This window comes from Malurus melanocephalus, unplaced genomic scaffold, assembly GCF_030028575.1.
Source record: "Malurus melanocephalus ecotype Western Australia unplaced genomic scaffold, MMel_1.1 scaffold_177, whole genome shotgun sequence".
Lineage (NCBI taxonomy): Eukaryota > Metazoa > Chordata > Aves > Passeriformes > Maluridae > Malurus > Malurus melanocephalus.
The window spans coordinates 1-17,771 of NW_026623409.1; the positions used below are offsets into that span (position 1 = coordinate 1).

Consider the following 17,771-nt stretch of genomic DNA (forward strand, 5'->3'; position numbering starts at 1 on the left):
TATCCCATAGACATCAAAATCTCCTAACCAAAATAACCCAAACTAACAACCTAGCCTTTCAGTAGTAAAATGTTTGCAGTTCTTAAGGACATCTGTTAGCAGTAATTGACTCATTTCCCATTTCTCTTCCCATCAGAATATAGTAGCAGTAGGAGCTGGTTTCTGTGATGGCCTTTGCTGCGGTGACAATACCAAAGCTGCTGTTATTCGCCTTGGCCTAATGGAGATGATCTCCTTTGCCAAACTCTTTTGCAAAGGACAGGTGTCTACTGCCACTTTCCTGGAGAGCTGTGGYGTTGCTGATCTCATCACAACGTGCTATGGTGGCCGGAATAGACGTGTAGCAGAAGCAGTGGTTAAAACTGGAAAGGTACCTTATTCACTGCATGAAATCTGTCCTGCCACTCCTTGTTTGCTGGAGCAATAGTAGAGTTATCTGAGTCATGGTATCTCTAGTGAGTGAGTACCCTTGTCTTTCCTCTTGTTTTTTGAGTCTGTTACAAGGCTAGAATGAGTGTAAAGTGTTAAAAGGTGAGGGGTTGGTGATTTAAAAAAAAACCTCAAGAGACAAGATGTTGGGAGATGGAGATTTAAGGAGAATACTTACAAACAATAATATAGAATATTAGATATGCTCACAAAAGTCTTTTGAAAAAGAAAAAAACTCAGTAACTTTTTGTTTTTAGTCCAGATGATGTTGCCAGACTTCTTAAAACTTTACCATAGCACGCCTTTGCTTTCTTTTTTTACCTCTGTTGCTTAGTCTATTGAAGAATTAGAGAAGGAAATGTTGAATGGTCAGAAACTGCAAGGACCACAGACTTCTGCAGAAGTGTATCGTATCCTGAAGCAGAAAGGAATGCTGGACAAGTGAGTAAGAACAGATAAAACAACTTCCACATATTCCTTTTTTTATCTCCATAATTCTTTCTGCATATTATTGATATCTTCATAAAACTAATAGCCAAAAAGAAAATCACTGTAATAACAGTAGATTAAAAGTTCAAATCGGAGAGAGAAGTGAATAGAACCTCAAAATTATGTTGATGTAAATAGAGCTGTTAGTGTGATTTGTGAATGTCCTTCTGTTTCYAGAGGGTATTATTACCTTCCGCTGCTACAGAAAAGCACAGAAAGTGTGTTTTAATATGACAAAAGAAAAAAAAATACATGAAAATAGAAATAGAGCTTCCTAAAGAGACTGTGAAAAGTCTCTACATCTCATTTCTTTGTAGGAAAATCAATACTTACCTCCAAGGAGAGGAGCTTGGTGATCATATGAGTAGCGTGACTGCCTCTACCACATGGTTTCTAGCTTAGATACTGCAGTTCTCTTTCCTAATGTGACTTTCAGTTTGCTGTAGGTTAAAACCTGCTGTCTGCTTCTGTAGGTCAGGGGGTGGTTTTTTTGTAGTGTAAAATGAAGCAGATTGTCTTGGCTTTGTTTGCTAGTATTCAAGTCAGAACATRAATGGTTCCTACAGCCACACACACAGTTGTCTCTGTATGAGATTAAGGGATGCATTTATCTGTTCCTGTTTGTAAAAGAGGTARAACTAGAAATTTAAGAACTGCCAGYCAAAAGCCCAAGCCTTGTTATTTTTTTTTCAAAAGCAATTTTTAAAGTCTAATTTTAATGGATCGGATACATTAAATCATTAATGTTTTAATATTATCTTTTCATATAAGGTACCTAAGTCTGTCTCCTCAGTGTACAGTAATTAAGCTAACTGCAGAAAAAAATTAATTCAAATATTGACTTCATTCTTTGCTGTTTACAATTCCCTAAATGAAACAGAATGCTGTGTTTGAGGGTTGTTWTCTATTGTGTTCTACCTTACAAGAGATAGAGTGCATTATAGATGATTTCAGGTTGTGTTTTTAATGAAAGACACGAAAACAATGTTGCYAATTTCTTTTTGGTATGTCAACATGTGTATCGGATCTTCATGAAAGGTCTCGTTCAACAAGACTTTTGAAAGCAACTTTTTAAGTGTTTTTCAAAAACCGGTGCTTGAAAACATAAAACACAGTAGAACAGCTATGCTTTCAATGTGAAGAGGTAAGAGTCTAGTAAAGGTGGAATTTCATATTCTGGTCCTACAAAAAGGATCTCAAGGCTATGTAGAAGTGTGCAAAAGTCAAAGTTTACCGGAAGAGCCTTGGTAGCAGGGTTGATGCCTATTGATACTTGTGGTGCAATTACTTTTTTTCCATTTCAACAGTTGTAGACCTTGCCCTCTTGATGTGCTCAGGCCTAAGATGTGTTTGGAATTTGCTGGCCCTGAGCCWTCAGTCAGCTTTGGTACAGGTTTCTCCACATGAAGTGTGGCAGACCTGTGCACAGTGATAAGCAGCARGACTTAGGTATCAGGCTGTGGTTTGGAGTAGTGGTGCTTCTTCACTGAGAAGTAACTGCCAGTTCTATATCTAAAGCTGTGGAAAACTCGCTTTTGCTAATTTCACATGTTTTGTGGTCATGTCTTGCATAGGCACAGCAAATTTTATTAGTGCCTACGTGTAAGCTTTTATGGTAACAGTAAATTYAGCCCTCCTTCTGCCCAGTACATCACACAATGTGAATTTTGTTAAGGAATGCAAAAGTCATTGGGTGATTTTTTTTCTGCAGATTTCCTAGGAAGGGTTTTGCAATCTAAGCAGTGTAGCATTGGATTTGAGAGAGCAGCTATGTGGCTGTGTGATAATTTTTTTGCACCGATGAAATAAATAGAAACAAAACTCAAGTCAGCCTAGTTCAGGGTGATGTGCTGATACCAGAGTTACTGCAGTGTGACATGTGACAACAGAATGTATAGGCCATCATATATGGTGCTCGTACTGCTCAACACTGAAACGTACATTACGGATAAAGCCTTGGAGTGACTGGTAGGACAGCTTTCCTAAGGAGAAAGTCYTAGTCCAGATGTTTTCTGAATCACTCAAAAATCAACTATTTCACCATCTCCGGTCACCCTTATTTTTCATTTCCATTGGTCAGAATTCATCAGTATAAAAGGCCATGCTGAAATGGCATATGTACTTAGTAAACAGATAGTCAATCCCTGAAATTCACCAGGCTTTGTATGAAAATGGAACTTGTCTGTATGTTACTGTCTGGGATGGACAGAAAGCAAATAAAAATTTCTGTGAAGCATCTTGTCTGTAATGAAACTTGAGATTATCAGAGAAGCCTGAATAATTTGGAGGTCGTTTGAGATACAGCCAAGTTAAAAAAAAAAAAAAGTAGATATGGAATTTTGTATTGCAAAATCCAGGTTTAATTTTGGATTCTTATTAAAAACTTGACCTTTAGTGTCCTCTTGGGTAGCTTTGTGTCATACTCTGTATCATCAAATTATTGCTCAGAAGTACTGCATAACGGATGTGCCAGTCATCCTTTTTAACCACARATGGGTATTGCTGAAAGAACAGCCAGGAAAAATGTTTTTAGTTTATTTTTTAGGTCACTTTATGGTTKTGCTGTACATAATGAATGTCTCAGACACCATTATAGCTAGCTAGGCRTCTTAGAGTGACTCTGTTAGAGATGCATGCAGGTTCTGTAGTTGTCCCCTGCTTTTCAGCCCAGCACTAGCACCTGACAAAGAGAAAAAAGAAATAATTTTTCCACTTCTCCCTTTTCCCCCTTCCTCTCCTTACCCCTTAATTTTTCTTTCATTTAAGAAAATGTTATAGAATAAACTTATGCTGTGTTCCCTTTCCCCACCGTCTTTCCTCAGGTTTCCACTCTTCACGGCTGTGTATCAAATCTGCTATGAAGGGAGGCCCGTCAAAGAGATAATATCTTGCCTTCAAAGTCATCCAGAGCACGTGTAAAATCCATCAGCCTGTTGTACTAATGCAGCTTTCTGCCTTTCGAATTCTTGTGTGGGTTCAAGTGGATGTAGCTATCATTAAGCTTTGTTCAAAGCTGCTTATTAGGCAACAGGAACAACATGAATGTCTCTGAGCGGGTGTTGGTGTTTGTTATCCCGCCTGGTTTGACACAGCATGCAGTGTTGGCTTGGTGATTGTCCTTTTACTGGCTAAAATGCATCTCTTTTAAGATACGCAATACAAAAGTTGCACTACATACCTGATACATATACACAAGTGTACTTTGAGTTTGTTCCTACACCATAAAACACAATGCTTTGTTGTCTCTTATTAAAGCTTAATCCAAAATCTGCTGGACACTGTGGGAAGAATCCCACTGGTTTTGATCAGAGACTGAAGCAAGCCTGTAACCTTGAAATATTAGGAATCTTTCTGTTAGAACTTTGTTTTATTCTATATACACAATTAAGTGTTAACATTTTGCATGCTTATGATTATATTAATTATATTAATATTTTGCAATGTTAATGCAAAACAAGTGGTAGCAKTTATTCAGGGGGCTACAGGGATATTTTAAGGAACTCTAGTGAAAAATATTCTGATTTTTGAAAGACGTTTAAATTGTCAGGCTACTTTGAAATCAATTTCTAAGTGAATTTAAAGTTTTTAATTACACTTTTAAAGGGAATGTTCTAGAGGGGGATCATTACCTCCCCTTCTGTTTTTTAATCCTTTCATTTTTGTATTTCTCTGTTTCTCCCTTACTGTTCCTAGGTATTAGGCTCTTCCAGAATCCCATTCCCCAAAGCAAGCCAGAGATGTTGACCTGRGGGTTCTGAGCCCTGAAGCCTACAGATCATTGTAGTGTTGTACCTGTGGTTATTCTTCACTGGTATTGTTGGTTGGATGGGGAGGAATACCTTTGGGTATCCACTGCTCAAAGTTATTCTGCTGTGTTTCTAGCTTAACTGCAAAATGTTGTGCGCTCCCCACARCACTCCAAGGAATGTCAGGGGAATTCCCAGGTACGACACAGGCTTGTGTTGTCAGAAGGGCTGTGTGCCAGTAYGATGATTGCATTCATTTCAGTGCCTGCATGTGGCATGTCCACTGGGCTGTAGTCCTGATCCAGCCTCCCCAGTTCTGGAGTTACTCTTTCACTGGACAAAATTTTTATGGGTGCTGAATCAAACCACCAGTCTCCCAGAAAGCTTCACAAAGGCATCTATCTCTTTTATTCCCCAGGTATCTCAGCTAGGTTTTTTCAGGAACCTTTGCTTTATCGTGGAGGTTAATTTTGTTTGTTATTGGAAAATTTGTGATTTAATGGAGTTTAAGGGAGGGGGATTGGTTTGGTTGGTCTTTTTAAATRTTTTAAAGATTTATACAAGAGAAGATGGGTAAAATCTGTTTTGCTTTTCTTGTACTAAAGTATTGGGGTTTTTTTATGAAATACACACTAGGTACATAAAGAGTGGACTTACTCTTCTGATTGGCATCAGAATTTATAAAACAAGACTGGCCATCTGCTCTGAATATCCACGCCTAACATCAGAGCAGTATCAGAATTGTTGTTCACTATTCTTGATGGTGGTTTTAGACCAGAAATCATAAGCACAAACCCATCCTGAAACTTTTATGTTGTCATTCAAAATTTGCTGAAACAAAGAGGAAGCCTGYGAATAATTGTCATGCTTACATAGCCTGGATTATTCTGAAATAGGCAAGCATTAGGGCAGCTCTGTGTAAACAGGAAGACCCSTCAGCTCAGCGGTACCATTTTTTTGTGCTCCTATATTGTTTTGCATTAATATTTGCAAGATCTCATGAATGTCCTCAGATATTCAGGGGTGTGAAAAGTTATTTTGCCTTACTTCTGATTTAGTGCTAAATATAAGAGATGGCCAGAAGTTAAGTGACATCAGATATTTGTTGCAGTTGGGAGCATCACTGGGTAGAGCTGACTTGAAGCAAGCACTCTGCTTGGATGTTTAAGAAGATGTTTTAAGGTTGGAATCACTGTTACGCTAACGCACACATGGAGCAAACACTCCTCATTACTGCATAACTTTCAGTGTGTTTGCTTATGCTTTGTTTTGTTCTGTTTTTTAATACCAAATTGATGGCTTTTCCTTTGTGTACATATACATTATATATGTAAACTTTTTTTTTACATGCAGTATGTACATGCAGTAGCATTTTGTAAGATACATAAAGGGCTATATGAGCTAAATGTGGTAAATTAATATATATTTTTAAATTATTTCTGTATTATTCCAATACTTCTTCCATCAAAACTCCCAAATTTKATTGTTCTTGTTTTGTAGAGAAGCCTATATTATAAGGCAAATCCAAAGGARAGGTTTTTATGAAATTCTTTCCTCCAGTCTATTACAATATCCTTGKTTTTTTCAGACAAGAAGTGAGGTTTTAGTAACTAAAATAACAAAAATAGTTTCTTTAAATTTCTTTTGGTAGTTCACCATTTGCATTTGTTTTTCAGTGCTGGATAGCACTCATCTTGGCACTAGGCATTTTTCCCCCACTAATACTTACTGCTCATTAAAAGACTGTGACATGGTACTGGAAGTGAATGATTAGAATCCTGTTTGCAAACATTCTCTTTTGCCTAGTGCTGGAATAGTCTTACTGGAAACATTAACCCCTCTGTAAGGGGGACATGAATTTGTAACTATTTCTTGGTTTATGAACTTTAATTACTAAGGAAGGCATTACATTCTAATGATACTTACTGAACTTGCCCTCRTCATATGTACTGATTTTGTTTAGAGATGTTGAATGTATACCTGTTAGTACAAATAAACATTTTTGTCTTGGGAATTACTTTGGTTTCTGTTGTCTCATTTTACAAGGCTTGCAATTAATATTTTATTCACTTGATGGAATGTAGGTTTTTCTGGTTGTGGTATKTAATGATAGCAGATATGAGGTTGCCATGCAAGAACATAAATTTTAAAAAGAGCTATTTGGCATCCAGATGTCAGCATTTTTTTACTCTCCATTTGTGATGCAATTGTGGTGTCTTTGACCTCTGAAAACAGGTTCTTGTCTTCAGTTCCTTCAATTGCTGTGGGAGCCACTGGAGGGCACTGGTCCCTAAGTGACTGATCCCACCCTCTGCAGTTTTCTTCCGATTTATTTGTGGATTTCCTGAGGTTCCTGTATGACTGCACCCGTCTTACAATGTCTCCTTGTATTTAGGAGATGTTTATAATCCAGCACCAGATGCATGTGGTGTAGATCCACTGGAACTGAAGGAAGGAGCTTGATATAAAATGCCCAACACGTTATTATTACCTCTGCCCAAGGCACTGCTTTGCCTGTCATCTAAGATCCTTCCAGTACAGGGCCACAGCCTCTAGCTCAGCTCTTGGAMAATACGGTCAGTGAGATCTTTCAGTATCGCTGGGGTTCCTGAATTGTGTACCCAGCAATGTTTGTTTCTGTTGGGTGTTGAAGTCGGAAGACCTTGTGAAAGAACAAGAGCTCATTGTGCTCAGTTTTGTCAGWGTGTAAGTCAGCCAAAGGGATGAGGGGTGTTACAACTGTTTAAGCAGGGAAAGGACAGTCTGCCACTTAGTGTGGGACACCATACTATAAAATAAGTATGGTTTTCTTGATTATCAGAATAATGTACTGCCTACTGAAAGCCACAGAGCATTTAATAAAATGAGAGCAATGTCCTAATCCATCATTTACACAGAGGGATACCAAGGGAAGTAAAGGKGGTTGCCCATCAAATCTGTGCCTGGATGCATTTTATTCCTAATTTTAAGATGGAATTTCAGCCATTAGGTAATTTCTTCTGGTACTTTTACCTCAAATTTTTTTAAGGGTGCATGAAATCAACCCCTAGAATAAATACATAGGTATCTCAAACATATCATCCAAAAGAGTTTAAATWCTAATTAGCCTGAGTCAACAGGAAAGTAAAAACCATGACAAGAGAATTAGGGTGGACACCTTTGTTTTGATATTTTCCGATGGGATCGTGCTTTCTCACTAAATCAGTGCAAACAGGCTCGGTGTCTCTCATTGACTGCAAGTTAACAGCCAGGCTGCACAAGAAACATGGCAGACAAGAAGTCAGTGTCCACAGTCAGTCTGTGCCAATGAGTCTCCATAATGCTTCCAGTCTGGACTTCATTGTAAGCCTGGAGTTGTATGAATGAATTACATGGATTTCACAGCAGTGAAATTGGATAATGCTGAAATAAAATGTCCTGGTACATATGGCATGTCACACTATTAAAAAGTGTAAAACAATTTATGTTCTACCTGTCTCCTGGCTGCATAGATTTTTTTCCTGTGATTTGCCATGAGCTGATAGAAATCTGAGCACTAAAAGGTAACAGTTCCATTTTGAATAATAGATGAGCATCTGCCTTCAATCCCAACATGTGCAAAGGAGAGGTGTTTGGCATTCAGATTAAATGAAACGTGGTTCTCCTTTCAGTCTGTTCTAACTTGATTTTAGATCCCTGCTTTGGGTAAGGACTTTGAGGTACTCTTGATCTTGTCAGTCTAATCCTGCTGTTATTGAAAACTATGGCAGAACTAGATTTTAAGAGGAGAAAAACAGGRTGATACACAGCATAATGGTATCTCTGTCAAAGTTCCCCATGTCTAAATTGAATTTACCTGTTTGTTATATTTGCCTGTTACCTACAGAGTCTGTTTTAGAGAGATTCAGTGAAGGGGAATTGGAGGGACCTTGCGAACCATTTGTTGAKTATTTCGGTAAGTTAGTAGAAACTGTGAGAATTACTGATTTTAAAGGTATATTCTTCTTGTAACTTATGCCAAAGGAATCAGTGAATGATAATTAAAGTACTGCTCTGACCTGTGTGAGCAGTCCTAATTGTTTAGGTGGAGGTAGCTGCCAGAGTCTGCTCACTGTAATCCACATTGATTCTGATGTTAGYATTGCTGCTTGTTGCTGCACTGCATGTTTCTTTTTTTCACCTGGACGAGAGTCATTTAGTGTCTTTCACCCTACAGCTTTTCTTCGTGCCTGTTCGAGCTTCCTTCTCATCTTTATGTAGCTGTACCTTTATGTGCTGTTTTGTAGTGAACCTTAAGAAGAGCTCTTCATATCAAAAAGTGGATGTGTGTACATGCTCACACATGCTCATCCACACAGGTAAGCCCCTACGTACCTTATTTTTGAATGTTTGTGTGCACAAATAAGCCTTGTAAGGTGCTGGGAATTTTGCACAGTATTTTAGCAAGGCCACCAAGAGGATTAATGTTCAGTTGCCTTTGCACTAGCTAATGCCCATCTATCCATTTAAAGCTGTCTGGCTGTGAAGCTAGTGCATAGATTTCGTCCAGCCTATTCTTGGTGCCTGGGATGACAATAAATCGGGTTGGGATAATTGAAAACATTGCTACTRTTTTAGGGGAACACTGTCACATCCATGCTACTGGTCTCTGAAGCTCCATAATGCCACATTTGTAAAGAATAGTGCATATTTCATATTCAGGTGAAAATAATAGTGACATTAATTGAAATAGTTTGCCCTTTCTTCCTCCAAATTTAGGTTTATTATAAACCAAATTCTTGTCATAGGAACATACTTCAGCTCTTAGTGTGATAGTTTTTCTTTCTGTATGGTTTGTGTTTTTGAGGACTTGATGAGTATCTTTCAGTTTGATGATTACTGAGCACAGGCATGTGGTAGGCTCAGAAAGCGCAGCYCTGGGGATTTTTAGTTTGCTCTTTTGCTTTTTGAAGGCTGAAGAGAACTGGAAAGCAAGCCAAATCTGTTAGCAAGCACTGGTTGGGTTCCTGATCTACATCATTTTAAATACTAGTATTTAAAATGCGGAGTCAAACATAAGCACTTGCATCACAGCTGCTCAGGACTGTGAAGCTTTTTTTCTTTTCTTTTTTGCCCTTCTTTTTTGTGGTACCTACTCCCTGTAATGTTGCATCAAGAGATAAACCTACATGCATTGTGATTTGTGCTCTTGGAGGCTCTAAATACTCAAAAGCAAAATGGGCACAAAGCAAGCTGTACTGTCCTGTGATACTGAGCAGAGCCAGCATTGACTATGCTTGTGCTTTGGATTAAAGCCCAGGTTCTATAGAAGTATTTTTAGTTGTAYATTTAAGCCCACTTTATATATTTTTCTAATTCCCATTTACTGTGCGGATTTGCAATGGAATGTGACAGAGATACTTTCTGTATATTCTGAGTAGTTTGTTTCTGGGCTTTTTCTGTAGCCCAGAATTTAATGTAGATTTCATCAACATAATTTTCTTGAAGCTTCAAGGTAGATGAAAATTGCAGTAGCACTTTATCTTGCCAGTCTCCCCTTGTCTGTGTTTAGTCTTACCCTTCTGTTTTCTTTATCTGCATTTTTTCAGGCTGTAGGCTACTATAGATTAGGAATACTTCTCATTACTTCCAGAGCTCTAGTCAGCATGGAAAAAAAGGATCAGCATACTGCCACGTGCATTTAGCCTTGTCTTAYGTTTGATGCCCAGCAAACAGTTTAAGTGGAATAAGGTCTTCCACGCTTTCATACTCTTGGTATCAATCCTCATGCCACTCCCATCTTGATTCATATATTGAGTGTTTTAAAATGGCAGAAGCTCAAGTATTTTCTTAGTGGTTTCCCTGGTGTTGTTGATCAGGCTGCTTTAAGTCTATGTTTCGATCACACCAAGATTTTGGTAGCTAGCAATGATCTTTAACCCATCAGTGGTTAAGCTTTATAACAAAAACTGTTATGATGTATTCCTGCTCTAGAGCTGCAGTATCCTGCACTTAGCTGTATTGTACYTACTTGTCATACTCACTGAAGTTATTTTTTCCCCCCCAAAAATCTTGTCTCCATCTTATGATACATTATTCACAGATGCATTCTCAAACACAGTAATTGAGCTCCTTGAAACCATTTGACAGAGGAATGTGCAGTTTCCAGGAATGACAGTTTCCAGGTGTGGCTTTTCTTCCAAAATACGTTGTGGTTGCCTTGACAATACTGGGCACCACAGAACAGCAGAGGTGTTTGTTAGCAGGCAYAATTACCTTCCTGAAAGCAATCAGGTTAGAGTGGAATGGGGTTGCACTGCAAGCCCTACAAGTAAATTGTTTTAAGTCCTTACTATGTGTGGAGAAGAGAGGGAACAGAATGTGAAGTATTGCATTTGTTGGAACATGAGGAATGAGCCCAAGTCAGTTTTAACAGTGCAAGAGACAGTAATGCAAGAACGTGTCCTGAAATACAGGAAGAATGAAGAAAAGGCTGTTGAGAGTTGATTGGACTCCCTTTTTAGTCTGTCATTCTCTACCAGGCTYGGCTTCATGGTAACAGCTTAGTGCAGTAGTGTTCCTTCCAAAACTAAAACCTGGAAAATGTCTCCTCAGAGAACTTAGCAGTTGCTGAAGTGRAAGAGAGATTTCACAAGCACACTTAGCATTATCAAAATGCATAGAGATAAAACAATTGCTATTGAAGTTCCCTTTCCATTCCATGTATTGCTTCTMCAAGCAAGTGATGGAAGACTCCTAAGATGAGAAAAAWATGCTGTGCATGCATTCTARACAGCTTGCACAGAGGAAATATGYACTTCACTCACTTTGCTGTGGGATYCTGGGAGTTCATGCRATGATAGTTGTGAGAAAGGCAAGAGAAACAGCTGCAACCTCCTCCGGATTGCACATAATATATTTAATAAGTGAGAAGTAATCAGAAGTGTTAGTTACTTCTTCATCAGATTGTGATTTTTCTCAGAGCTAAGCTAAGCAGGATTAGGTCTCACTAAGTAGTCAGAGATAAGCCCTCAGTGCAAAGCTCCTCAAAATGCTCTTCCTGAATTTCTGAGGGAATTATCTTCCTTCTCTTTTGCAATTGTAGGTTCAGTACTAGCAGCGGGAGCCTAGGTAATAGCAAGGCAGCTGTAACCCTGGCTATTTAAGGTTTTTATGTGATCTTAAAACCTAATAATTATAATGCTTCCAGGAGCTCTGCCCTGTTGTCACCAGGGGTTGAGGTTAAATGAAAATAATTGAGCAAGAACACTCCAGGGACACTCCTGACTGCAGGTGTGTTTTCATTAATCTAAAATAGGTGGGCTGGAAATCTTCCTGGTTGCTTCCATCTGACAGCTTGTGTGTTATATCCAAGCTCTCTTCCACAGCACAAAGCCAGCATCACTGTTTTCTTCTTTTGTTATTTTTTTTATTGCTACTGTAATCTGTCCTAAAGTGTAGAGTAGTGGATGTGGTTACATCACTTATGARGAGGCACTTGTGTGAAATGACCATGTTTAGACAGAACCTGTCATGTCAGCATCTGGGCTGGGTCCAGGGAGCATCCCAGGAGTGGTAATCAAATCTTGGGGGGTTTGAACATATCTGTCCTTCTAATGTTGGGACAGTAATTAGTTCCAGAGTGCATGGACAGACAAATTTTAGGAAACACAATGGAAAACCTGAGAAGCATAGCTTAAGGTACCTTGTGTTAATTACTGGGTTGAACTAGGCTGATTTAAAACTCATTATGTTATAATGACCTGGAACTCTGCCCCAGGTAATCAGGCTTCACACAAGTCACCCTGAATGTATCACTAAAAATGAGAATATGGTTTATTGTCACAGAAGTTACATGGTGAATAAGCAGAGAGCCTAAACTATTCAAGGCAGCCTGCCTGAGTCAGGATAAAAGCATTTCGACTGGAACAGAGTTCCTGGGATTGCTGACCTTGCTGGACATATCTTAAGGAACTAGTGACATTCCCTGGGACATCTTCTGTATGTTAAATTGACATTTTAAAAAAAGGAAATGCTTGCACAGACAGCACTTGAACAGGAAARATGTTTAATTTTCAAGTCTGCTTTCATTTCTGAAGTATTAGTCTTAACATATGATTTATCTCTATTCAATGTAGTTTCCTTGGGCATACCTATTTCCAAGTCTTTGTGCAGCTAGACAGCATTTTGAAAAKATTATTTTGCTTTCAAAAGAATTATCTGGATTGAGATGATTAGTAAAATATATTGAAATCCAATAGGCAAGTCTCAAGAAATAGCTGATCTTCAGTTTAATACTGATTCAGARTGTTTGGGGTTGGTGGTGATTTGGGCTGGCAAATTTTTAATTTTCTGTGGTGCCTTTGAACAAATGCAACTTACTTCATCTGCTCTAGTCCAGCTTTCTTGACTGAGTTTAATGAATTGGTGGCTTTTTGTTGGAGCAACTTGTCAGGGGATTCACTACCACGCACACAGGGCAAAGGTAGTTTCTCTGTGTAATGATCATGAAGAGTCTATGCCTCTTTATACCTTATGAAAGTTATTTTTAATCACATTAATGAAAAACTGGACAACTGGATCTGCAAACCCTCTATTCCCCTGTCCTAGAGAGGCACTTTTCATGCATCCTTACGGCTCACTTCCTGTGCTCTTATAAAAACACATGATGGAATACTTGCTTTTGTGTAGAAGGGGTCTTGACTAGCATTTTTTCCCCTTTTCTCTGTGTATTTTTTTCTCATTGATGGTTGCCTTTCCATGGTGTTGCTTTACCTACGGGAGTATTTTTGCAGGCTGGAGGATGTCACCTATAAATGAGCTGCCRATTAGATAGATACCTTGAAATACCYATTGAGKTATCCCAGTGTTGTTCATTACTATTGAGGAAGATAATTTCTTAAATCCTGCATTTCAATACTTATGAACTTCAGTAATCTACTTACTCATATTTTCCTTACTTGTGAATTGCATCAAGAAAATCTTCACTAGTGATTTCAGACTGCAAAGTAGTATTCTAGCACAAGAAGSACGCTTGCATGCAAGAAATCATAGAATCATTTAGGTTGGAAAAAACCTCTAAGATCATTGAGTCCACCTGTTAACCTTGCACTGCCATCTTCACCATGTCCCCAAGTGCCATACCCACACCCACATGATTTTTTCAACACTTCCAGGGATGGGGATCCCACCACTTCCCTGGGCAGCTCATTCCAACRCTCAACCACCCTTTCAGTGAAGGAATTCTTTCTAGTATCAAATCTAAACTCCCCTTGGAGCAACTGAGATTTCATCAAAGTAATACCTGGTTTAAATGTATCATTGCTAACTTCAATATTTTTCCTTTTACTGCCTGCTGGAACAATGAATCATRAAATGATGACCTCCCTAATGACTCCTTCACTGAAATAGCAATCAAACATCACTAAAAAAGAAAGCAGAGCAGTTTGATGCATGACCTTCATTTGCACACACTGACACAGCTTGTTTCCTGGGCCTCTGATTGAATCCTGGTGAGGATGGCAAATGAGTAATTATTTGATTGGTATATTCAGAGAAGAACACTGCTTTTGTAAGATCATAGATTTGATATATTTAGTGACCACTTTTTTTTAAAATAATTGTCTGGATCTATGAGACATTCTTTTGTGTGTCTGTGTGTCTGTGTGTATGTATATTTATACACATATTTATATAAAATCAGGTTTCTGATGTGCTGAGGAGATGAAGGTTAGGCTATCACACTACCTGTCCTCATCTTCACAGTCTTTTAACTGATCAGTCAACTCCAGGTGAATGTGGCAAAGAGGAAGATTACCAGAAGATATCAAATTCTTGTAAATGCCAAGAAAATGTGCTGAGGATATTCTCTTAGTAGAAAAACCTAGCTGGAATAGATTGTTCTTACAAATACCCCCAGTGCAGCCAGCACAACCAATGGAGTCYGAACTTTTCTTGAATATTAAGGTGAACCAATCTCAAAGTTCATAGAAAATGAAGTTTTTTCATTGTAGGGATGTATGGGGAYATCTGTACAATTGCAAATCTCACGTTGTAATTATCTCATAGATAGCTTTAAGCCAGATATTTGCAAATATATGGTGGACTATATTCACCTCAATAKCAGTAATTAGAGCCACGTCCTTGACAGAGCATCCTCTACTTACTCCAAATCTAGTACTGCAAACCACAGTGATGTGCCAGTGCACATWATTTAAATACCTAGGATGCCCTCAGCAGAAAGTCTATTTTTAGCTGCTGTTTAACTACGAGCTGTTAGAAAAATCCTTCTTGGTATGTTTTTCTCATAGTTSAAAGAGCTTAGATAGCCTAACTCCTATCAGCTCTTCTCCCAATCTCCTAATATCCCCAAATGAAAACCTTCCTTTCTTCTGAAATTCTCTTTTCCCTCACTGATCTAGGGAAGAAGCATTATCCATGCTCAGTAGCTAGTTAGCAGGATGATAAATGACTTGACAGGATAAGCTTTCTCAAGACATGGCATAAATGGAATAGGCCTTTGTTCTGAGGAAATCCCAATCACTCCAAAAGGCAGCCCATCATCCACCCCCCTGACTGTTTTAYAGTCCCACACCATGCACTATTTTCACACAACCTAAACCCTGCAATTTTCATAGAAGACCAAGAGAATTGAGAAATTTAACTGAATTTGGCTTTCTGATTCATTTAAAAATCCCAGCAGGCTTTGTTAGGCCAACAACAGACAACACACTCTSTTCCCCATAAATACATGCAGTCATAACAGAAATATTATTCTCTCTCTCCTGTTTCTTTGAATGCCTGCTTCTCTTGCAAAGGATGTTTTTGGGAAACTAGAGCTGGAGGATGCATTAAGTGCCTTGTATCCCTGCAGCTGTTTTTTCATGCAGTGACATAAGGCCTACCCAGTTATCAGGAGCTTTGCACACTGGTTTTTAGCCCATTTATAACACTAATGCTATGAAAGCATCCCRTGATTTATAGTCATGAGCAATATTCTGTATATCCTAAAACACTGGTGCCTGCACCTCTGTGTCCTGCTTTGGGTTGAACCTGACTGTGCTTTGTGCTAGGGAGAATTGTTTGGTTTTGCTAATTGTTTGGTTTTGCTGTATTTCAGAGCTGAGACTGCTCTATGAATACAAACATCAGGGTCATTTTGTTCTTCGTTGCACAGAAGTGCTTTTGGCACTTGTCTAGTTGCAAAGATGAACTGTTGATTTGAAAATACCAATACCGTGTTGCTCAACTGTTTGGAAATTTCAGGCTACTACGTGGTGTACTGTGGTCCTCTGTTACAACGTTTTCTTCTCCTGTTAATTGATAGATGTCAAATGTCCGTATTCCATACTAACAGAAAGGCTGTGCCAACCAGTATGAGGAGCAGTAAAACATCTGCCTGCACTTCTCTGYCTTCTCCTTCCACTGCTGTGTTCCCCAAGACTTAGATCAGTGCCCTACAGGTTCCCAATTCTCTTCTCCTGAACTTCAGGCCCCTACAATAGAGCATGTGCACTCTGGCACCTTCTCCCAGTCAGCTTTCTCAGCAGATCCTGCAGTCAGCCCGCTGGCTTTTTAACTTTCTCTGGAGAATTTTTCCACCCTTAAACCTTGCATCTCATCTGCCTAAAACTGATTCTCCCTGTACAGCACTTTTCATTACCAGTTTTCATTGTCCAGGCATAGCGAGATTGATGAGATCCTTTATTCTGCTGCCATTTCAGGAGATGTGTCAGGCATTGGTACTGCGTATGAACAGCACAGCTGGGTGACTAACAGAGTGTTAACAAGACTGTCACTTTATGGGAATAATTGGAATTAATTTCTGTGGTTTCTCAAATCATTTGGGTAATCTCTTGTCGTGTTCTGTATAATAAAGACCCRAAAATTGTCAATGTAAGTCTGGTAAAGAGTACATTTTAAGTAAACATATAGCTTTGAATTATAGATATAAAATGACAGAGAGTTTATTGTTTCATTTAACAAATCCTTCAAATAGCTAATCATGCTGTATTAAAAAAAAACCAAACTAAAAAACTCCAGCAACAAATTTATTTTCATTTCATTCAAATTTATTTTCACAACAACCACTTTTTTTTCAGCCTGAATGTGTCTAGCTTCAGCTTGTAGCCATAGTATTTGGTTAGGTTTTTACCTGCCAGCCGTGTCTTCTGTCAGTGTATAAACACACAGAGCAAGCTCAAATCACCTCGTAATTTTGGATAAGACACACTTTAAGTCTCAAACCTGTGTTCRGGGTGTTGTGCCAACCACAGCAGAGCAACACAGCTGAGTGTTTATTATTTTATTTAAGCCTGCAAGCAAACTGATTTGGCTGTGAACTCTCTCCTTAAACTTGGATGGTGCAGTGATGAAACCACGGTAGAATTGTACAGTCTTTCATTAATTWTCTAAAAACAAATACGGCATTGACAATTGTTGAAGGTGATATTTTCCTCCAGCTGTTTTGCACTGGTGCTGTGTAAACATCACTTGCTGTGATTTACATAAACACTTAGGCAAGCACTACCCTCAGCAAGTAGAAAATTTACATGTCTTCAGTAGGAATGTTTGTATGCTCAAGTATGTAATCACTTAGCATGTGTCTGTTCCATAATAATATTTAGAGGTCTATGGTGGACTGCTGATCCTAATGGAAGTATTTATGAGTGTGCCTTGGGGACAGCCTGCCTGGACATGCTCGGGGCAGAATAAGCTCCTTTTTCACACAACGTGACACCARACACTCTTGAGTATTGGGGTGGCCTCTGATTTGCAGGTGTGAGAAGGCACAGCCACCAGCTGTGCTTGGAGCTGTGTTTGCAGGCTCGCTGGAGAGCAGGAGGGCAGCTGGGAAGCAGCCTGGGAAATGTGATACAAACATGCTTGTGCAGGTGCACCACAGAGCTGAGGCCCCTGGCCCCAAAGTATGAAAACCACAACTCCCGTTCTGAGAAGATTTGTACGTAGACTTCACACTTCKCACTACAAACTCTTTTTAATTTGAGTAGATGTGCTCTCTGCCCTGAAGTTAAGCATATACAGTCAGCATGCAGGGTGTGTTCTAAGTACAAATCAGCTCTGGAAGAAGTAGACATTTTTTTCCCCAGCACAGAATCTGTGRCATAATTGTGTTTCAGGGCTGGGAGG

General features: G+C 39.0%; 1 protein-coding gene across 1 annotated transcript; it reads left to right on the top strand.

Moving 5' to 3' along the window:
- Positions 1-112: 112 nt before the first annotated feature.
- On the top strand, positions 113-6,675 carry LOC130577378 (glycerol-3-phosphate dehydrogenase 1-like protein; the record flags this gene model as incomplete). The annotated part of the gene is made up of 3 exons (XM_057372674.1): positions 113-370; positions 764-870; positions 3,741-6,675. Coding segments are annotated over 3 exons (462 nt in total), but the record flags the coding sequence as incomplete, so codon positions are not given.
- Between the last annotated feature and the right edge of the window lie 11,096 nt (positions 6,676-17,771).